At 45.0% G+C, this 22,912-nt stretch overlaps 1 protein-coding gene across 2 annotated transcripts in view; it reads left to right on the top strand.

The window, feature by feature from the left end:
• The window catches only part of KHDRBS3 (KH RNA binding domain containing, signal transduction associated 3), a 136,665-nt gene that overhangs the window by 42,018 nt on the left and 71,735 nt on the right, over window positions 1-22,912 (top strand). For both annotated transcript variants that reach the window (XR_013233966.1, XM_077351448.1), the window contains exon 2: window positions 19,361-19,479. Coding sequence is in view for 1 of the 2 variants with exons in the window: in XM_077351448.1 (XP_077207563.1) it covers window positions 19,361-19,479 (119 nt within the window). In the remaining variant the exon portion in view is untranslated. The remainder of the gene's footprint in view (window positions 1-19,360; window positions 19,480-22,912) is intronic.

Raw genomic sequence — 22,912 nt, 5'->3', positions numbered from 1 at the left:
GATCTGGGCCCTTTTACCATCTGCATGGAAGGCAGAAATGGAGCAGGATGAAGGTTGCGATTCCCGGGTTGTTTCAAGCAGATATTTTGGCTCCTGGCTATCTAAAGAAGTTTACAATTTTCCTGATACCTCCAGCTAACATTTCCCCAGACTGGGGTGTGTGTATGTGTGTGTGTGTAAGGAGCTGATCTGTTCCAGTTCCTTTGCATTTCTCATAACAACCTGAGAAATATTTCCACTTGATCGGGCCTAGAAAATCAAGGGGATGCTGTTAGATGTTCTGTAACACTTTTAAGCAAGCTTATTTATAGTTTTATTGTATTTTGGTCTCGTGTTGTTGTACACGGTCCCAAGATGGCTGTGCTGAGCGGTGCGGTTTATAAACCCAACAAATCAAATCAGTTTTTTTATTACTGTAAACAGGGATAATGGACGATAGGCTTAGAAATCAGGGTTTGTAACAAGGTGCCAGGAACTCCTTGTGCAATAGTGTTAGATCCTTTGTGCCTCATGGGCAGATTGGCTTTTGGGAGGATATTAGCAGCTGCTGGAGGAAAGGGAAGGCCAAGAAAGGTCTTCGCGAGGGTCCCTGTTTGCCATTGGTAGGGCCCAGCTGTTGCAATAGCCTTAGTTTACTTCTGTGACTGTCGCTTTCCAAGCCAAGCTGCACCCTCCCAAGGTAATTGTCTTCAAAGGGTGTAGCTCTGCTTGAGTTGACACGGCTGGTGTCAAATGCTGTCCTTGGAAGATAGAAGGGGAGGGAAGTGGTGATGTTTTTGAATCACCCAGAGTTTTCCTGGATCCATACCATAGGAGATGTTCATTGCCTGTGGGTACTGGAATCCTAGAGTAGCGGTCCCCAAACTTCTTCTGGTCGGGGACCGCCTCCGGCAGTGGGGGAGAGCCAGCGGCCCGGCTGCTGCAGTTGCTCATAAGCGCGCATGCCCAATTGCTGCGCGTGCGCGTTTTGGCCACCAGGTGACGCTAACACGCATGCGCAGAGTTGCCGCGCATGCGCGTTTTGGCCACCAGGGGGCCTGTTTCCCCCCTCCATTTCATTAACAGTGCAGTATATATTTTTATTTTTATATTTCTATTTCTATTTTTCTATTTCTATTTTTCTATTTCTATATTTTTATTTTTATTTTTATACTACTGAATTCCATTCGGATTCGCAGCAGTTCACAGTAAGATGATAAAAATGACCCCATTAAAACTAACATTAACACTAAGCATTAAACAGAGATCGGGCCCCTCCTTCCCTTATGTTTGTGATCTGTACCCCCCCTCAGGGTAATATCGCTGTGGTCATCCAGCGGGATACGACGACTGTGAGCGTAAGAGTCAAGGGTCCGCAGGGGAGTTGACTGCCACTGCCATCAATTGTATTGTTTCAAGTGTATTGTTTTAATTGCATAAATTGTATTGGGCTTCAATGTCATTTTTATACTGGCCAGGCCGAGAGTGGTGGTCTATAAATAAAATAATTAATGAATTAATAAAGATTGCACTTCTGGCATGATTCTGACAAAGGGTAACTGTTACCTCTGGGGTATGAGAATTTAGACAAAAGGACCTTGATATTCTTCAGAGGTCTCATGGCAGCCAGGTTAATTCCTCTTGCAATTCCTAAGGTGATACACACCTTGATAGAGGAACTCAACTCATGAGTTCCATCAGGCATCTGACTGCCCTAAGCCAAAGGGTATTGGGGTATGAAGATGTAAGTCTCAAAGGAGGGTGGTGGTGTTGGGATACAACATTGGTAAAAAGGCTAAGCCCTGCTCCCCATCACCCTTCCTGTATTTCGGCCCCTTGTGATTTCATTTCACTTCTTTAAAATAGGAGACTCAGTCATAGATCGTGAAACTTGTCCTCCAGTTACACACACACTTTGGAGTCCTGGCTCCCTTGTGGTGTCCAACACCCTGGTATTGTACCATTGTAGTTATTGCTCTCGGTGGACAAGTTGTACTCTATAAAAGCTATGCTTTTCATCAGTCGGAGCACCCCTGGCAGGTCACATGAAAACAGACACAGGGGAAGCGAATGCGGTATAAGCTTGAACAGAGTGTACTTTCTATTTCATGTAGGGGAAATAAGATGATCCTGTCTGTTATGCCACAAGGAACGTTGAAGGGCTAGTCTGAATTCCTTACCACTCCCTTTTGCTTGAAACCTGTTGCTCATTTTACCAGCTCAAGAAAACCCTTTTGTCTTTCTGTGCTATGAGGCGCATTGGGGTTCCTGCAGCATTAATGTCATGCTGTGCATATGCAAGTGTGTTTAATGCAAACAAAGGGAAAACCAAAAGAGATGCATTTCCCCCCCTGTGGCACAGCAGCAGCCAACACTGAATGTGGATTTGGGTCCAGATTTTATGTAAGCAAAGATAATCCATTGGGAGCAAATGCCGCTTATAGAAAAGACTATGTTTTGCATGCAGAAGGTACCAGGTTCAATCCCTGGCACGGCTCGTTTAAGAAAAAAAGGCCCAGGTAGTATATGATGAGAAAGACCTTGAGACCCTGGAGAGCCACTGCCAATCTATATAGATAGTACTAACCTTGATAGACCACCAGTCTGAAATCGCTATAAACCAGCTTCATGTATGCTTCAATACCTGTGAATGAACTAGTGGCACCTGTTGTTCAAGGCTGTGATGATGGATTTGCAAAGAGTTTAGACAGACCCATAGAGAACAGCTTCAAGATTAAAACTAAATGGAATATCTAGGTTTCAAGGCAGTATGCCCCAATTCTGGAAGCAACAATCTGGACATCATTGGAAGCAGAATGCTGGACTTACTGGGCATTTTGACCCCAGATCTTGCTTGGTGTACTGGCATTTACTGGCTGGTGAATAGCATCCATCCATTGTAAATTCCATTTTTATGGCTTGAATGGCTTCAACAGAACCTCATCACTCTGGTACTGGATGAAAATGCAAGATCCACTGGCCTGTGACGGTTCTTCTATGTAATGCCTTGCCTTGCCAAACTGCTTGAGGGTTGATGAAAGTGACAATTAAATTCCAGTATATTTGATTATAACAAAGCTTTACCTGGGAATTTTGGGTTCCTGTTCGGAATTCCGAACCCCCACAAATAATGCCTGTAGATTTCTTTTTCACCCGGGGTTTCCTACCAAATCTGCTGCCTTCATTTGCTTTTACTGACAAAGGACCAAGAGAGCTTTTGATTTCGGATATTTTCCCTTTAAGTTGTTGATCCAGCAGTTTTTGCTTCAGATGCTGATTTCCCCTATCACCTCTAGAACTAAATATAGACACAAAGCTATAGTGCGAAACTAGTTTTCTTTCTTCAGTTTGTCCCAGAAGAATCCGAAAACCAAATTTGTATTGACGGCTTTGAGGGACAGGTTGGTTTTTACAGCGACAGATGGAATATTTTTAAGACAAGATTTTAAAATACTGTTTTAGATTATGTTTACTTTGAGTGATTATAAAAATAATGATGTTCTCCCTCTGAGGCGGAAGACATCCTGGGGGTGATTTCCACCACTTGCTTTAGGGAGGCATCACCCCATGAGCGAGAGAGAGAACAAGGCGCAATGGCGCAGGAACAAGCCGAAGTTGACTTTCCCCCCCAAAACAGACCTGGATATTCCCATAATTTCTAGGAATCAAGAGCCAACGTCAGGCTGAAAAGGAACACATGGAGTACATATTGAAACATGCCATCAAGCTCCTGAGACAGCAAGAAACCCTACAACCATCTTGCATCATCTCCAGTATGTAACCAGGAGCACCTGGCACCTGAGATGGTGGCCAGGGCATCAGAGATGGCATGCATGCTGTACCCAAACAATGAACTCATTAGAGACCAAGAGTACATCTCTATCTCCTGAGGTTTTAAGTGTCATTAAAGACTCCATCACAGAGGAAGTTTGTTCTTCATGGCACAGACCCACTGAGAGTTATGCCTCCACCCCATCACAGGGATTATGAGTTGGATATTTCTTACCCTAGAGGCCGTTGGCCTACTAAGACAACCAGAAAGAGAAGCAGGTGCAGCCCTTATGGAGATCAGGCTAACTCTTCTGACTGATTCCAGTGCCAGAGGGGATAACAGTACCTACTAAATAAAGTCTCAGCAGCCTTCGATCAGAAACAGTCTGCTACAACTTATGCACAAAGGTTGGAATTTTCCAGGATGGTGTAGAACAAGGCCTCAAAGGGTCCTCTCTCTGCAGGCAGGTAGCGGTACTCACCACTGTTCTGTCAAGTATCAAGGGAAAAGACCTATCTCAACACCCTCATGGTATCAAAATTCTGAAGGGTGCAGCATCCAGAGACCCATACATTCCTGACCATAGAGGCTCAATGTAGTGCTAGAAACAGATCAAATCAAGGAAATTAATTTCAAGTTCCTCAGAATGAAGACACTTTTCCTCACAGCGGCAGCAAAAAGGCTCTCAGAAATAGTAGCCTTGTCCAGCAACTCTGACCTAATTGTGTTCCACAAGGACAAGGTGACTTTATGAATGGAACTCTCCTTCTTACTGAAGATCAACTCCCCTTTCCACAGGGGTCAAGAAGTAGGTCTCCCAATATTCTGTCCAAACCCCAAAAAGGAGAGATGTTACAAATTCAAATTCTACAGCTTTGAAGATATAGCCTTTGGCAGGTTGGTTCTCCAACAAGTCATTCAGAACAGGGTCAGTGACCCGCCCTGCTAGGGAGGTCCCATAAGATGTCTTCCAGATTGACAATTAGCCTCTTACCTGTGAAGGATCCTTCTCCCCTCAGATATAGGTGGACATCTTCATCCCACCCTAGTTATTGTCTACCACCAGATTTCCTCTTCTGCTAGCCTAACATTTTCTTTACTCTTCAATTCTGTATATGTCAGTTCTGGTTTCTTCCTATATAGTAGTATTATGATTTAGCCATGTTGAATGCTACTAGATATTCTCAAATTTATTATAGGACGGTGTGTTTATTACCAAAATACTTTCCCATAGACACACAGTTCCTTATCTTCAAAGTATAGTCAGAGGAGAGAATTGACATCCTGATGCCAATGAGATGATGTGGCCATTTGGCCTTCAGATAAAACAGACAAGTAGATACAGATAACACCACAAAGAAGCAAATTATCCTGGGAACCAAAGACAGGAAGAGAAGAAGAAGAATTGGTTCTTATATAAAATCAGAGTCCAGTAGCACCTTTAAGACCAACAAAGGTTTATTCAGGGCGTAAGCTTTCGAGTGCAAGCACTCTTCATCACACTATGGCTTGCACTCGAAAGCTTACGCCCTGAATAAACCTTTGTTGGTCTTAAAGGTGCTACTGGACTCTTGATTTTATTGTGCTATTTCAGACCAACACGGCTACCCAATTGGTTGTTATATGCCACTTTCCTCTCCCCACAACAGACCCCCTGTGAGGGAGGTGAGGCTGAGAGAGCCCTGATATTACTGAAGAAGAAGAAGAAGAGTTGGTTCCTATATGCTGCTTTTCCGTGCTCCCCCTCATGCAGCCAGCTGGGTGAACTTGGGCTTGCCACAGCACTGATAAAGCTGTTCTGACTGTGCAGAAATATCAGGGTTCTCTCAGCCTCACCTCCCTCACAGGGGGTCTGTTGTGGGGAGAGAAAAGGGAAGGTAATTGGAAGCCGCTTTGAGACTCCTTTGGGGAGAGAAAAGTGGCATATAAGGACCAACTCTTCTTCTTTTTTGTTCCCCTAATAGTGGCACTTGTGGTGCCTTTTGTGGTGCAGAGTGGTAAGGCAGCCGTCTGAAAGCTTTGCCCATGAGGCTGGGAGTTCAATTCCAGCAGCCGGCTCAAGGTTGACTCAGCCTTCCATCCTTCCGAGGTCGGTAAAATGAGTACCCAGCTTGCTGGGGGGTAAACGGTCATGACTGGGGAAGGCACTGGCAAACCACCCCGTATTGAGTCTGCCATGAAAACGCTAGAGGGCGTCACCCCAAGGGTCAGACATGACTCAGTGCTTGCACAGGGGATACCTTTACCTTTACCTTAATAGTGGCACCCCGGCTAAGGAAGTTGGTGAACCTCTTGCATTTGCATACAGAAGAGATCCCCCAAGCCTAACAGTATGTTCAGAAGTGCCCAAGAAAACTTGGAAGAGAATACACGTGGGGGTGGGGAGTTCAACCCACAAATCTTCAGTTCTCTGAAAGCCTTGAAGATTTAAGCTCCAGAATTTGAAGCTATTGATGTTTCAAAAACTGATTCTGATTAGCAAAAGAAACTTGATGGTAATATGCGGGATCTATTATTTATCATTTAAACGATGTAATATAGGTACCCCATAGATAATAATGTCTGCAGTTATTCTGACATTTACTCTGTGCGGTAGTGATACATTACTGAACCGATCAATGTTTTTCTAAAGTTTAACTCGATATCCAGATTTACTGATAGCCTTTAATATGGCAATCTGTTAGGCTGGAGGCAGTCATGAGGCTTTTTTAAAGAGATGGGAGCCGTTTGGAAGAAGGATTATTACATGTGATGTGTGCATTAACCTCAGATGTTTCAGAGTTTTGCTTCTATACAGTGCTTGAGCGCATGGCGAAGGAACATTTTAAAACCTAGTTAATATTACCTCTGTTTTCTTTGCAGTACTGGCGGTGGCTTTTGTTTTCTACTCTTTCCTCTCGTCTTTTCCAAATTAGCACAACCTAAAGCAATTAAGGGATGCTCTAGAGCAGGGGTAGTCAACCTGTGGTCCTCCAGATGTCCATGGACTACAATTCCCTTGGGCCCCTGCCAGTGTTTGCTGGCAGGGGCTCATGGGAATTGTAGTCCATGGACATCTGGAGGACCACAGGTTGACTACCCCTGCTCTAGGGTATAACTAGATGCACCATCTCTGCAGTTGGATTAGTTTTCAATTTGCCTCATATATACACTGCTTTTCTTTCTCCATTGTGGAGGACATCTTGGTTGGATGATTTCCACCATTCACTTAAGGAGGCAGGAAAAACTATCTTAGTCTTTCTCTCCCCTGAGTGGAAGTCACACTGCCTTCAGTTTGTCTGCCTCCGTACGGAGAACAGCTAGCTAAAATCTGTACTTCTCTCAATCCTTCTTTGATATTTTTCTCCTTACTCTCTAATGCCGATTCTTACCTAATGCCTTCTCCTGCCACATCCCTCCACCCTGCCTTGCTATCATGAAAGTTCCATTGTAACCTGCCCTGAGCTGCAAGGGAGAGGGTGGTTGTTATATAAATATAATAAAATAAATAAATATTCTTTAGCTAAAGGCTAGCAGCTTCTTTGTTCAGATCTGCAACTTTTTGCTGTGGTGGCCATTTTGACTCCATACGAGTGATTTTTACACACAAGCATGGCTGAGAAGGCTCATGGGGAGGGATTCCTCTCTGATGCCGACCTTTAGGCTTCAATTTCGGCCGCAGCCCGAGAGACAGCTGTCCTGGTGGGCACTGCAGCAGAACATCAGGCAATAAGATACATCACTGAGGATAACCACTAGAGTTCAAGCAAAGTGTACAATGGTGTACCAAGACCAGAAATTTAAAGTTGGGTCACTTCTATGCACTTCAGCAAATTTTTATGGATGGGAGGTTCGTGCACAATCTTGAATGGAAGGACAGCATAGGATTTATGTTCCGCATTTGAGGTATTCTTTCCAATAAATATTTTAGCAATCCGGGCCATATTTTTGGTTCTTCAACCCTTCAGAGCGCAGATCTGCAGGGTTCATGTTCTCAGATGGACCAACAACACAGCAGCCAAAACTTAACTGAACAATCAGTGGGGCTCCAGATCTTCCTCCTTCTATAGGGATGTGATAAAAATACTCATTTGGGCCAAGCACATTCAGGTGGACACTAACATACTCAGATGCCAAGCCATTCAAAAATGAGAGCGGCCATTGAGGAGAGAAGCTTTTTCTTTAATAGTTGACCACTTTAGTCAATCAGTGGTTGACATACTTGCAGCATACGACAATCATTGGTTACAGAGCTTTTATTCCAGATTTGTTCACCCCAAAGCAGAGATGATGGATGCATTAATGTTGGAATGGCCAGAAGGTATCCTTTACCCTGATACTTGTTCTCCACAGTGGGAACCAAAAGCTGCTTAGATCCTCCTCTCTTCCATTTTATCCTCACAAAAACTCTGTGAGGTAAGGTAAGGTAAGCCAAGAGTATGTGATTGGTCCAAGGTCACCCTACTGTCAAGGGGATCTGAGTGCTGGTCTCCCGGATCCTAGTCTGATACTGTAATGACACCGCTCAGGATCTCAATAAAATCTGTAAAATGAATCTCTTCCACCAAGCCTACATTTGAGGCCAGAGCGGTTCAGAAACACATCCCTCCCTCCTTTTCCTCTCCTATTTTTCTTCCATTATAGGCTTCTCTACTACCACCAAAGGAGCCTCTTGTGGCGCAGAGTGGTAAGGCAGCAGAAATGTGCTGTCTGAAGCTGTCTGCCCATGAGGCTGGGAGTTCAATCCCAGCAGCCAGCTCAAGGTCGACTCAGCCTTCCATCCTTCTGAGGTCGGTAAAATGAGTACCCAGCTTGTTTGCTGGGGGGTAAACGGTCATGACTGGGGAAGGGAATGGCAAACCACCCCGTATTGAGTCTGCCATGAAAACGCTAGAGGGCGTCACCCCAAGGGTCAGACATGACTCGGTGCTTGCACAGGGGATACCTTTACCTTTTACTACCACCAAAATACATGCAAAACTGCCGGCAAGATTATGGCATCCTGAATGTAATAGCAGAATGGCAGAGCGTTTTATAAATTACAAAATTTTAAGTTTTATCATATATTTTAGCAAGTGCTGATTTTAAATATTAAATGCCGTTGAGGAGGGAAGTCCAGATGTATTGTCACTGACTCCAAAATGCAGAACGTTTAGCTACTAAAAAGGCCATCTGATTCTCAGGACCTGTTGCTAGCCAGGTGTAGTAAACCGGAGCTGCAAGAACTGTTTTAAACCTGTCTTTAAATGTGAAGGAATGAAATGTTAATGGGGATGCCAAAACTCAGAATTCTAGAAGTTGACCGTATCAGAAGAAAATTATAGTACTGTGAGAAGGTGCAACCATGGTGTAGTTAAACTAGGAACTTTGGACAAGCTTGGAATAGTCTCTGGGAGAACGTTTCTGATGAAAAGAGGAGTAGAAATGCAGAACACCCACAACTTGCGTAATTTGTAAGCATGGACACAGTTCCAGCCACTATGGGAAATCACCCCATCCGAGGCTGGAAGTTGGATCGTCCACAGCCAAAGACTCTGCCTTTGAGCCTTGGCTCACGAAAATACTGGTTGCATTGAAGCCCGGCAGCTCCCACGCCGGTTTCAAGGGAACGAGGTTAAGTAAGAAGTCTGATTTTCAATTTCAAACTTTAATAATAAAAGCACACGAGACGCGCGAACCAATTTTCAGCTTTCTGTCTGTCGCCGGCACGCTTCAGCGGCTTTGATTCTCCTGTTGAGTATGTGAGACCAAACGTAACTCTCTCTGCTTAAGTCGCTGTCTGTATATTTATATTTATTTATTATTTATAATATAAATAAACAGGGATGACTGGCGCAGTCATAGATGCTCTCGACGCCTTTGAAAGTCAAATGAGATTCCACGCACACCCCCAGTAGAAGGTGAGGGATGTCGATATTGCCGAGCAGGATACTGAATTTATCACTCTTGGCTTCGGAGTGTCAAACAAGGCTGAATTCTCATTAATGCTTCTTGGAAGAACATGAACGACCCTCAGGAAACGAGAAGTGTTTGGGCGAACGCCGCTTTGGAGAGACCATTGTCAGAACGATGACGCGCAAACCCTTTAAATGCAAAAGAAAGGAAGAGACAAAGATGAAAAATTAACCCTGGGCTCGGCAAGGCGAGTCATGTTGGTACAGTCTTGTAGAATATTTATGAGAATTCTTTTGTGTTCTGGCTGAGATTGATGTACTTGAATCATAATATTCGAGTGAGTTTTAATCTTGTCCTAAACTTGTGAGGCATACAGAATCCTGTTGGGAAGGGGTGGGTGTGGAGAGCTGTGAGCTGCATTAGGTTCGTTCATTCACATTGCCCGTATTTATATTCCACCTTGTGTCCATGGACTTAAGGAGGCTATTAAAGCAACGAGTTGCAAACGCGGAACACAGTACAGCTGGGTCTGCGGAACCAATTTATTCTCTACCAAATCCCCATTGCAATAAAGACCGTTTATGTTTCTTCTCAAATACAGAAGGTGAAAGCACCTGCTCTGTGGTTTCTCGGTGGACAAATTTTACTTCGGGGTGGAGAAAAACCCAATGCACTGTTGCCTGATCTTAAAAAATCAAAGAAGTGTGGTTAAAAATCCCCTCCCCTCCCACCGTTGCGTCTGAAGTTGGCTCTAAGAATTGGAAGAACAGGAATGACTCCACAGGGCTTGTAAGATGGAGCTTCTGGTTGGGGCTGAAGATACATGAACATCTAATAGGCCCCAGATATCCATCTATCCCTATCCACTATGGGACAACTAGCTCTTACTTGGCTTGGGCAGAAGGGGAAGAGGTTGTACAAAAAATTGCTGCTGATAGGTAGATTTTAAATTTAGTTGCTATTTATTGTGGATGCCATGTGAGGTCGTACACTATTCCGAGTCAGTTTGCTGGGAGAGAGGGATAGAAATTAAATGGAGTTGGGGATGTTCCTCTAGCCCTGCCTTGCTGCTGTAGTGGTGCCTAGCATGTCCTTATATTTTTCTAGTTGTACTGTAAAATAACTGAGCCTCCGGGGAGGGCAGTACATAAATAAGAGCTCAGCTTAAACCATATCCTATTTATATAGACAAGTAGGTGTGTACATTTGAGTGTTTTGAGCTGGAAAATTACCTCCCATATACATCCTGTTTTGTCTTCTTTTTCTCTTTTTTTGGTGGAGTGTGAGAGGGTAAGGCTTTGTTGCTTGTTTTCCCTCTTCTCTCTCCCCCCCCCTTCTCTTTTTTGGGGGTCTGGTGTGTTTGTCTGTGTAAGGGTTTTTGGTTTAGGTTCTTCTTGCTTGCACTGAATTGTGTTGCTTGGCTCTATTGCGCTGCTATGCTGTTCTTGCAACCCCCTCCCCCAGGTTGGATTGTGATTCTGTGGTTGACATCAGTTCTGTTGAGTTGGCACTTGCCACATTGGCGCTGGGTTTAGCTACTGGGCAATAGTAGGCTGGCACTGGGTTGTGCTGCTGGGCACTATTACACTGGGTTCTGCTGTTCTTGCAGCACCCCTCCCCCTCATGTGGATTGTGCTTCTGTCCTTGACATCTGTCTTGTTGAGCTGGCTTTTGCCACAGTGGCACTGGGTTGTGCTGTTGGGCAATAGTCAGCTGGCTCTGTTTCTGCTGTCATTGCTTGAAAGGTTCCCTCCCCAGTTTCTACTTGGGAGAGTCTCAAATTTATTTATTTCTTACATTTATATACCACTCTCTCTTGCGACTCAGGGTGGTTCACAGGGAACATGAAAACCATACGACAGACACAACGCAGTAACTATAATTAACAACAACACTATCAACAAGAAAATCAGAGTTCAGCAGCACCTTTAAGCCCTCTTCATCAGACTATGAGACGTCAACAAGAGAACGGTTTAACTGTTAACATTTCGACCATAATCCTGCAGATTTTTTTGCAGAACCATTGCCCCATGGTTTGATCAAGGGGCATATCTGAATGGGAGTGGGTTCTGGGAACCCAGTAGATGTTGTCAATCCATTGGGGAAATGCACCCCACCCTGTATACCGGGGCCCTTGAACCACTCTGTGAACACTGGATAAAGCACTGCCAATCTGTGTAGGAATTCTTTCAGATTTTTTTTAACCCAACAGGGAAGAAGTAATGGCTTATCACCACTGCTGTAAGTTAATTGGGGGGAAAAAAACTTATTGTGGTCAAAAGCACATGCTTCAGAGCACCAAGGTTTGGAGTGAAGACCAGCCTGACATTTAAGCTCAAGGCAGCAGCGATATCCCTCTCATCTTTGAGCCAGCCATCAGCTTTTGCATCTGGATTTCAACCATCCTGTAGTAGTCAAGGAGAAGCCTTTCTTTTAATTTCAAAAACAGACATATAAAAATAAAGACCATACAGGAGAAGAAAATAAGAAATGCCAAAGAAAATACAGATAGCCTGAAACTTCAACGATGGGGTGTAACCATGGGGATTCAGCCTATGGAGTTCCACAGAACTCTGAATGCTAAAAGGTCATGGCAGACTGGATATACATTGACATCGTGCAATGCATTTGTATTAGGAGAGAGATGGAGTTGTCAGGACAGAAAGGTAGAGACAGAGTAAGGAGCTGGAAGCCGTTTCGGAAAGCGGTAGGGAGTCTACGGAGACCCAACACTGGGAGGCTCTTCAAAGGCTGGATGGAAGAAGAGAAATGAAAGGGAGTTCTATAGGCAACTGAAAGACACAGAGCAGGTATTAGGAAGCAGCAAGGAAGACTATCGTGCCATGTGGGCCAAGGCCTTGGCTTCCCTTCACACACAATTCAGTGAAATTGTTATTTTACTCATTAAGGTGCGTGTGTGTCAGAACAGAACAGAGTCATACGCACTTCAGGTCTTGTTGTGCACAGTTGATAATGACTGAATAAAGTTCTGACTTGGGAGATGTGACATAATTTGTGTCTAAAACCAGCAGTTTAAGAACATCATAATCTTTGGTTGAGGTTGTTGCTAGGAACTGGCTCAACTCACGCTGATGTGTACGTGTATAAAATCTGTTCCCCCAACTGTGCAGTGCAAATGGCCAAGTTTTCATAGGTTGGTGTAGCTCCAAGCATAACTAACTATTCACAGCTCAGACCACTGAATTGGTCAAGAGTGGTCATGGGATGGAATTCTTCAAAGGTAGTTTGGCATTATTAGATATCACGAGTCCAGATTGTAAATTAATAATCTGCAATGCTACCATATAGCATGTTGAGTAAGCAGTGCCCAAGAGCATTGAAACTTTATCTGTAAGCCTAAAGCAGGGTTTCATGAAAACTTAGGGGTTCTTGTTGGCTCTGGAAGGGTTACCCAAATGGGTGGGAGTTAATGATTTTTTAAAATGTATATTTCTAAATATATATGGCCATGTCAACCCCCATCCCTGCCAAAATAGCCAATGATGGGCCTGGATGGGGTGAGAAGGAGAGGGGACCCTAGGTGGGCATGTCCACAGCTCTGCTTCCCAACCATATTCTGAACGATCACACCATTTCTGGGATTTCTCGAAGCTTGAAGAGTGTTTTAGGGTAGCGATCCCCAACCTGTGGGCTGCGAACCACATGTGGTCCTTCGACTAATTGGAGGTGGGCCCCGAAGGATGCCTTCTCACCCCCCCTGACCCTTTACGACACACCTCATTGTTGTAGCGTGTCTGTATCTTATTGTATCTTAGTGGTTGAGAGTAGAGGAGTAAACTACCCCCCCACACCAGGCCTCAGTAAAAGACGTTGAGTAGTCCCCAGTGATAAAAAGGTTGGGGACCACTGTTTTAGGGGGTTCTCAATAGTAAAAATGTTGAGAAAGGCTGGCCTAAGGACTTTAGTATTCCCCACCCACCTTTTAAAAACGAGTTTGTCATATGGGTCTGTAGGGGAGGTTGATCGTCTATGTGGCGATAAAACGGGAAAAATTAAATGAACTAGTATAAGTCCCTCATACAAGCCATAAATATCTCCGCTTTCAGTAGCTTGACTCTAAGGATGTGGCTTTTGACAGTCTTTCCTTTGGTGCAGATCTATGTCGGAAACAAGATTGTAGACAGAGTACATTCAAATTGTAATCGAATTTATCCCCATCTTTCAAAACCAGGTTGCGTACGTGATTTAGCACTGTATTTTTAACCATAAAAGTTTATTCTTTGATAAACTTGATGATGCAGGACAGGCAAAATGAACGTCTTATCTCTTGCAACGTCCTTTTCCGCATTAAGGGCATAGCGCTCTCTCTGTTTGCATCTGGCTCATTGAAATGCCATTTGTACAGTCCCGAGAAGAGCTTTTGAGTTGTCTTAGCATTAAATGGTTACTAACAGTAGTCTGCTTCAGAATTCCGATTTGTGCAGATGTTCGTTTGAGGAAGCTAATTGCAGAAGGATTCTTGCATAGTACAGTGACGTTGGCTTCGGTCCGTCCACCATGGTCATGAAGACCTGGGTATTGATGGCAATAATTATCGTTGGAGGGGGCCTAAAAATTCCATTGCATCCCGTATTAATAGAAGAAACATGGCTGACAACAATCGTCCTCTCGCAAGAAGATTAATTCTGCTTGGAGATTAAAGCGAAACAAGTCTACTTTCCCATTATCTAATGCACTCAGTAGCATTACGTTCTGTCATATGCCTTCAGCAGGAAACAATCCATGCTTAGCCTACTGCGCGTGGAATAAAATACAGTAATTCTTCCACTGACATGAATTTCTGGACCGCCGCAAACATTGTACCCATGGCCTGGGAACATGGGGATTTAATCCGTAGCGTTATCAGAAACCTTAATCACATGTTCATCTATTATTTCTGAGCTAGGAGACTATATCAGCGCACAAAGCCAAGTAAGTACAGAATGTAATCTAGGGATTAAGGGACGACAAATCCTCCTACTCATTCGACCTTGAAGCTTTGATTGGATTTCCTCGTTGGCCTCACTTGGCTATCCCTAATTAACTGGTAGCAAGCTATAGACGAGAGGCAGTCCTCTGGTGAGCTTGGGTGTTATTTTGATGGAATCTAGGGTTTGCGGTTCTGCCCAACAAACAAAAAAGCCCAGAAAGGGCAATAGGTAATATTCCTTGTGCTCATTTTGTAGCAGTAATTTAGGGCCTGTGTTTTGCCTTGGGACTCCCCACTCAAAGACCCATTATGCACGGGGGGAATAACGCACATTCGGGGTGGAATGGCGGCGACTAAAATCACCGATAACGCACGGTGCCGGCTGCAACCGGCCGCAGCTTCGGTGCATGCTGCTGAAAAAGCGGCGTTTGCGAAACGTGGAAGAAAGCGCAGCTTCCGGGTGACCGGGGCACAACCAGAAGCGGCGCCCGGATGGCCGCGTGCATAATTGGTTCCTCTGGGTTTTGCCGCCGTCGCGCCCCGCCCCGTGCATAACCGGTGTGCGTCGCGTCTTCCCCCCTCCACGTTTTCCATGTGACCAGAAATCGCCGTTTCGGCGGCCGTGCATAATGGGCCAAAGTAAGGATGGGTAACATTGCATTGCAAACTTCCTGTTTTGCACATGAGCCTCCAGGCGCTCTTGTGGTCATTCTTGGTAGAATTCTGCAAATTGCGGTTTAAGAAACTAATGCACGTTGGTATCTCTAGCCCAGATAGCAGCAGAGAAAAATCTAATGTCGTTTCCACTCCTGAATTCAGAACTGTCTTGAAGGGGTTTCAGATAACCAGACAATGGTTCACAGGGTAAAAGTTCTTAAGAGGCTTATATACCACATAATCTCGCTTACTACATGGAATCCTCATCTGAAATATGTTTTTTTGGGGGGGACAGGGGAACTCTGTATCTTACTATGCTGAAGAGAGATGGAGTTAAATCCAGATGATCATGGATTTTTCTTGTAAATCTCCCCCCCACCCAAAACAAAAAGAAAAAAAGAAAAAGAAATACAGTCCCCTCTGACACCAAGAATACTGTTTCTACAGTGAAGTTTCTGGAAGTGACTTCATTTCCTTCTCTGTACTATCCTACAGCCTACAGCAGCGGTAGTCAAACTGCGGCCCTCCAGATGTCCATGGACTACAATTCCCAGGAGCCCATGCCAGCGAATGCCTGGCCTACAGGAACCAGCTAGTCTGGGACTGATGCTTAATAAACTATCAAATCAATTAAATAAGTAATAAAATAAAAATGGCACTTAGTTTTTGCTTGGGGTGGCCAAACAGTGACTCTCCAGACATCCATGGACTACAATTTCCATGAGCCCCTGCCAGCTGGCAATTGTAGTCCATGGACATCTGGAGAGCCATCATTTGGCCAGTCCTGATTTATGCAGATCCTGCCATTCCATGAAGCAGTTTTCCTGGAGTTGGAAAGAACTGCTGGGGGAATTGATTCACCCACCCAGATCTCTAGATCTAATCCATCATGAACCTTATGGCTTGTACCCATAGAGACTCATAACAGCTCTTGAGTGTATTTTTATTAGTTTTAAGAAACATTTCTTGTGGAACAGGTTAATGAACCAGATAAGCATTTGTCTAGTCACAATGTTAACTTTTGGGGGCAAATAGTTGTTGTTGAATCTAATAAGTATATGATAGCTTCATTATTTTATCCACTATTTTACATTGTGGCAGGGTGAGATGCTAATTTGGGTACTGCTGCCAAATTATACGATTCTTGGTGGTTTTAAACTGCACCCCCCCTCTCCCCCCCCACACACACCTGAAGATAATTATATTGATCTGTATTCCATTGAACCAAGTATTACATTTTGAATGCACTTCCACTGATAAAAGCTGGATTTATTTTAAGACTTCCCATTTTTAACTGGAAGTACTATACAGTCTAGATAAGAGCCAAAAAAAAAAAAAACTTTAAACAGAGCCATTGTTGAGCGTAATGAAGAGTTGGGAGAAAGCGGAACCAATGATGGCTAAATATACTTTTGGTAGAAATGAATATTCATTGCATTAGCGTTCTTAATGATGTACTTAGGAAGACTGGATTCTGGCTTAGCTTTGTTAAGGGGCGGGGGAAGTAAGACAGAGGACAAAACTTAATGTGCCTTTGAGTAAGCAAGGATTAAATGGTTTTTAATGGTCAGTCCATGAAGCAGCCTTCTACCGAATCCAACTCTTGGTCTATCAAGGTCAGTATTGTCCACATCAGAGATTCCCAACTAGGGGTCTGTGGACCCCTGGGGGACCGCTGGAACCCTGGAGGGGGCCTGCAGCCTTCCTTTCCTGCCTTAATGGGTTCGACCACAAGCTAGAGAATCGGCCACTTCCACTGCTCTCCACACGCCCTCCCCCGTGAAGGGGTGGAGCCTTTACACCTACGCCCACCTTAAACTGCCTTCTGTCACTCCCTCTTTAGTCCTCCTAGAGCCTGCCAGTTAACGTGGATGGCGATGTCACTTCTGGTGGAATGTCACTTCCAGCGTGTGTGGCAGAGAGGCATGGCCAGCTGACCACATCCTGGCATCCCAAAGCCTGAAAAATTAATGAGTTCCACCATGGTCAAAAAGTTGAAAAAGGCTTGTCCACATGAACCAACCGGCTGAGGTCTCCTATATCTTGGACCAGGCTTATGGTTGAAGCCAGTGCACCAGGAAGATCTAGACCCTCCTGGATCATTCTGTTGGCGGCTTGAGATCCGCTTTTCCCATGTCCACCCCCGGAGTTGCTATTAGGGTTTTTTTTGTTTTATGTCGCCGCATATGTCTTGGATGCTGGATGGGATATTGTTGACTGTATATTTTTAGGGGTATTTTATTGGGATTTTTTAATCTGATGTAACCCGCCACGAGCCTTCTTGGGAGTGGTGAGCTAAAAATCGAATGAATGAATGAATGAATAAATAAATAAATAAATAAATAAATAAATCATTTACTACCTGATGTCATCCTTTTGACTGGAGAGGCTAGGGGTTGAATCTGGGACCTTGGACAACCAGGCAGGTGCTCTACCGCTGAGCTGTGGCCCATCTGCAACATCTTCTGCCTATTCCAGCGCATGGTACGCTTGCACTTCTTATCATCATCATCATCATCAGATTTGTTTCCTGCCACTCCCTAACGGCTCGTGGCAGGTTACAGCATCCTGAAATCCCCATTAAAACCCCATTAAAAGACAACAATAACATTACCAACATAGCGGAGATCGGCAACTCAACTTCACCCCCTCCCACTGCTGGCAGGTGGAGAGGAGGTCCTGATGATGTTTACTTCAGGTCCCAAATCCCTTCATGGTCTTACAGTTGTGCTCCTTGCCCGCTAAGGTCCAGATTTTTAAAATATCCCTCAGCTTTTTGTGCATGGGGAGCCTTGGGGGGAAGTAGAATTTTAGGTGATGTAAATGCTGTACAAGTCAAATGCCCAAATCTCGTTTGGTATCTAGATAACACAGTTGTTGAGGCTAGTTCTTTACCCCTATCTTGGATGACCTAAACTTGCCAGATCTCATTAGATCGCTAAATCTAAGCAGATTTAGATTCTAGTATTTGGCCTAATATTTGGATGGGAGACCACCAAGGAATTCCAGTGTCATGATGCTGAGGCGGCCGGTGGTGAACCACCTCTGAATGTCTCTTGTCTTGAAACCCTGATGAGGTCCCTGTAACTTGTCCCAAGGATTTTTGTGGCTCTCCCAGAAGAGTCGCACTCTGGAACGGTTATTATCATGATTTTCCAGGGTTGTGGCAAGTTGCGTGCTATTCCTCGGCCTACTGGTGTTGATCTTGCTTACGGAATGTCCCATGGAGGCCTGGTCCGCAAAACCTAACTTCCTATGAGAACTGCATATTAGGAAGAGACTCCAGACTGGACTCCAAAAAGGTGTTTTGTCACTCTCTCATTTCGTTTTCTGCATATTTTATCCTGAGCATATGTGCCAGACTAATCACTCCAGAATGCAGAAAACATTAGTTCAAATTTCTGACGTGGAACTTCTTGTCGCCCTGGCTCAGCTGTGCGGTTTCCACCTTGCCTACCTCACAAGATTGTTGTGAGGATTTAAAAAAAAAATGGGAAAGAAGAGTCATGTAAGCCAGTGGACCCCAACCCGCGGGCCGCGGCTCCTTCTTCCCTCCCCCCCCCGAAGGGAGAAGCTCGCCAGGCCGCGAGTAAATCGGCCGCCAAAGTGGCCGATTAGCTCGCGGCCCGGCAAGCTTCTTGTTTCGGGAGGGGGGGGGAAGAAAAGCTTTCCGAGCCGCCAGCTAATCGGCCGCTTTAGCGGAGGGGCCAGGAGGGGGAGCCGCGGCCGCCGGCATGGCAGCGGTGCAAACGCGCATGCGCGGACTGTTGAGCACGCGCGTTTGCGCGGGCCCCCAGGCCGCCCTCTCCCCCCACTCTGGAGCAGTGGTCCGCGGCAGCCGAAAGGTTTCGGACCGCTGATGTAAGCTACTTAAGTTCCTTGGAGTCATATGTGAGCTGTTGCGCTCCCCCAAATCTAGCCATAGCCATGAGGGGAAACAACTGAAGGTTTAATTAAAAGTCAGGTTTTATGGGCTGTATTTTGCCCTGATCTAAGAAACAGAGAACAGTGTAAGTGAAACCTTCAGAACCACGTTGATATATCACCTGCTGTTTGTCATAGTACGAGCATAAATGTTTTCAGCGGCTTTAACGTGATTCGCGTACATTCGTGCTGAAGTGCATTATCCTTTTTTCTTCTTGTTGCAGAAATCGAGAAATTTCAAAAAGGGGAAGGAAAGGAAGAGGAAAAATACATCGATGTAGTTATTAACAAAAATATGAAACTGGGGCAGAAAGTCTTAATTCCGGTGAAACAGTTTCCCAAGGTACGTTGAGTGCGGACAAGTTGGAATTTGATGTTCCCTGTATGTCTTAAATGGCTCATTGGTACATGCAGTCCATTACAGCCGCTAGCTTTGCTTTTCTTATGTACAAGCCAGAACTGTAAACCCATCATGGCTTAGCATCCTGATCTGGAGACTAAAAAACGGAAACACAGGTGCCATTTCACCCGATTCCCAGGTCTCAAGCAACTACTCCAGGGATGGGCAAACTGTGGCCCTCCAGATGTCCATGGACTACAATTCCCATGAATCCCTGCCAGCATAGAATCATAGAGTTGGAAGGGGCCACACAGGCCATCTAGTCCAACCCCCTGCTCAACACAGGATCAGCCCAAAGCATCCAAGAAAAGTGTGTATCCAACCTTTGCTTGAAGACTGCCAGTGACGGCCTGGTCCATGGACATCTGGAGGGCCACAGTTTGCCCTCCCCTGAACTACCCCGTGGATGTCTTCCGTCCTGCTGCTGCCTGCTGGGAAAGAAGGAGAGCGCATGAACCTAAGGACCACAGTCCCTATCTACGCTTCGAACACGAAGACCTAATTTTGCTGTTTTCTGACTCCCTTTCCAATAACTTCTCGGGAGTCTTTCTGACACAAATATTTGAGGAAATGTTCTCTGTTTTAGCGAGCACCCTCTGGCCCTCTCTTTTGTTCCTGCAAGGAGAGCCCTTCCAGTTTCTCCCTGGCCTTTGATGTCTTCTAGGAACAACAGCCAAGTGGGCAGAGATTCTTTTATTGATATCAAAGGGAAGGCGATTTCAACAACAGCAATTAATTATGCATTGAAATCTATATTTTAGATGGTAAACACTCTTTGCAGTGCTGCGGTTCCGCGGGAAGACTGCATAGAGCAGCATTGGGGCTGCTGCCGTGCGTGTGTGCGGGTTTTTTTTTAATAGATGGAAACTTCTTGGCTTTACAAACTGCTTACATAAAATAACAGAAGTAAGGCTTGCTATTTCCTAATTGATATTTTGGGTCTGCACGACCGTTCTGTCTTCAAATTTATATCGCAGCATCGTTGCTTGCCACTGCAAAATGGATTTCCTGCACGGTTTACTGTAAATGAATAATCCCTCATTTAGGAATGCACCGAAGATTTATTTATACGGCTTTCCCTTAATAGCGTACCTGGCCGTGTATTTCAGACTGCAAAAGAAGCCTTGTAATCGTTAAATCGTGACAGGCTTTTTTTGAAATATATTGACCGCTGTTCCATTAAAACGGCAAAGTAGCTCTCTTTATGCAAGTTAACTAGGGAGCAGCCATTTAAGCAGTGATTGTTTTTAATAAAATGAGGCGAGTTGTTGATGAGGCATTATTAATGTCTCTCCTTTTTTAAGGGCCTTTGCTAATTGTCTGAAGTTCCCTCTACAAAGTAAGCAAAAATGACCCTGGCTTAATTGGTCGCCATTTTCTTTAACGAATCCAAGTTTGCCGTTGTTCCTTGAAGCCGTTGGCTGCCATGGAGTCCTTGGGGGAAGGTGCTTCAAGTCGTAGACAATTTATGGCAGCCCCGTTGGATTTTCAAGGCAAAAGATGGACAGGGGTGGTTTGCCATGGCCTCCCTCTGTGTAGAAGTTCCTGACAGTTAGAGCGGTTTCTCAGTGGAACAGGCTTCCTCAGGAGGTGGTCGGTTCTCCATCTTTGGAGGTTTTTAAACAGAGGCTGGAGAGCCATCTGACGGAGAGGCTGATTCTGTGAAGGCTCAAGGGGGTGACAGGTGACAGTGGATGAGTGATTGGGATGTGAGTGTCTTGCATAGTGCAGGAGGGTGGACTAGATTAGCGATCCACAACCTGTGGGCTGCGGACCACATGTGGTCCATCGACTAACTGGAGGTGGGCCACGAAGGACGCCTTCTCCCCCCCCCCCAGGCCCTTTACTTCATCCCCCCCCAGTCCTTTACAACACACTTTGGGTGTCATTGTCTCCCATCACTCCCCGATGGGACTATCTCATTGCAGAGAAACAAGCCCAGGGTTCCCATTGATTTTTCATTGTCATGAGTTTAAATTTCCATGAAAATAAAATGTTCCTTATGTTCATTATTGTGGCGTGTCTGTATCTTATTTTGAAGAGATGTTTAAACATTACCATAGCGATCAGAGAGCGTTAGGGCAGTGTTTGAGAGTAGAGGAGTAAACTACCCCCCCCCACTGGGCCTCAGTAAAATTGTCAAGCGTTGAGTGGTCCCCGGTGATAAAAAGGTTGGGGAAACTGAATAAGCATGGGAACCAGCATGGTGTAGTGCAGTGGTCCCCATGAGGTCCCTTCCAATTCTATGATTCTATGATAGGAACATGTGCACTTCTGGACAGGATCTTGACACAGTGCTCCCTCCCCCTTCCTTTCCATTATAGATGTCCTGAGTGTTTTTCTTTACGGCTGTCTTTAAGTCTTTGCTTCTTTCATAGCATCCTCTGCATTCAGGGGTGACAGCCAGGGCTGGCATGCAATGGATCCTCAGTCTGAGACCCTTGAGGAGCAAAAGAACTTCATCTGCACTCATTAGCTTTTTTATTTACGTACAAAGTCTTTAAGAAAAGCACCCAAGCCAGCGAGACAAGAACAAGGATCTATCAAGTCTCACCTTCTGTTTCCAGCAGTGTGCAGCCGGATATAGAGGAAGAAGGTGAAAGCTCTTCCCCCAGAGGAAAACTGTCTGTGAGCCATGGTAGTTCATTTGCTTATTACAGCAAATAGCCACTGATTCTGGGTCTCCTTGATCCTTCTCCAGTCCCCTCTAAATCAACGCATGGCCATCATCTAATCCCCTCGCAGTGAATTCCACAAGTTATTTATTCTTGCGTTAACAAGAGTTTCCCCCTTGTCTGTCCTGAAATAGTTTAACTTGGGTGACCCCAAGTTCTAGCATTAGGTCACAGAAATCTCACTGTCTTGACATTTCTTAACTAACAGGGAGAACGAGTGTGGTGTGGTGTTTAAGAGTGGCGTTTTCTAATCTGGTGAGTTGTGTTTGATTCCCCGCTCCTCCGTACACAGCCAGCTGGGTGATCTTGGCCTAGTCATAGTGCTGATAGTGCTGTTCTGACTGAACTATCCTGTCAGAGCTCTCTCAGCCTCCCCTCCCTCACAGGGTGTCTGTTGTGGGGAGAGGAAAGGGAAGGCGATTGTAAGCCGCTTTGAGACTCCTTCAGGCAGTGAAAAGTGGTGTATAAAAATCAACTCTTCTTATGAACCTCTGTCATACCCCTTCCCTAGTTATCCTGCCCTCCTCCAGAAGACTATGAACTCCAAACTTCAGACTTTTCTTCATAGGGTAGAAATTCTGACCCCCTGGTTCCTCTGGCTGCGATTTTCTTTGCCTTTTCCAGTGCTGTGATATTTTACAGAGATGAGGCCGCCAATGAAGCAGAAGGTGTTCCATATCTGCCTGTCTGGTACATTCCAA

This window comes from Paroedura picta, chromosome 9 (assembly GCF_049243985.1).
Source record: "Paroedura picta isolate Pp20150507F chromosome 9, Ppicta_v3.0, whole genome shotgun sequence".
Lineage (NCBI taxonomy): Eukaryota > Metazoa > Chordata > Lepidosauria > Squamata > Gekkonidae > Paroedura > Paroedura picta.
The sequence above is the reverse complement of the archived record's forward strand: the minus strand, read 5'-3'. Positions and strand labels throughout refer to the sequence as shown.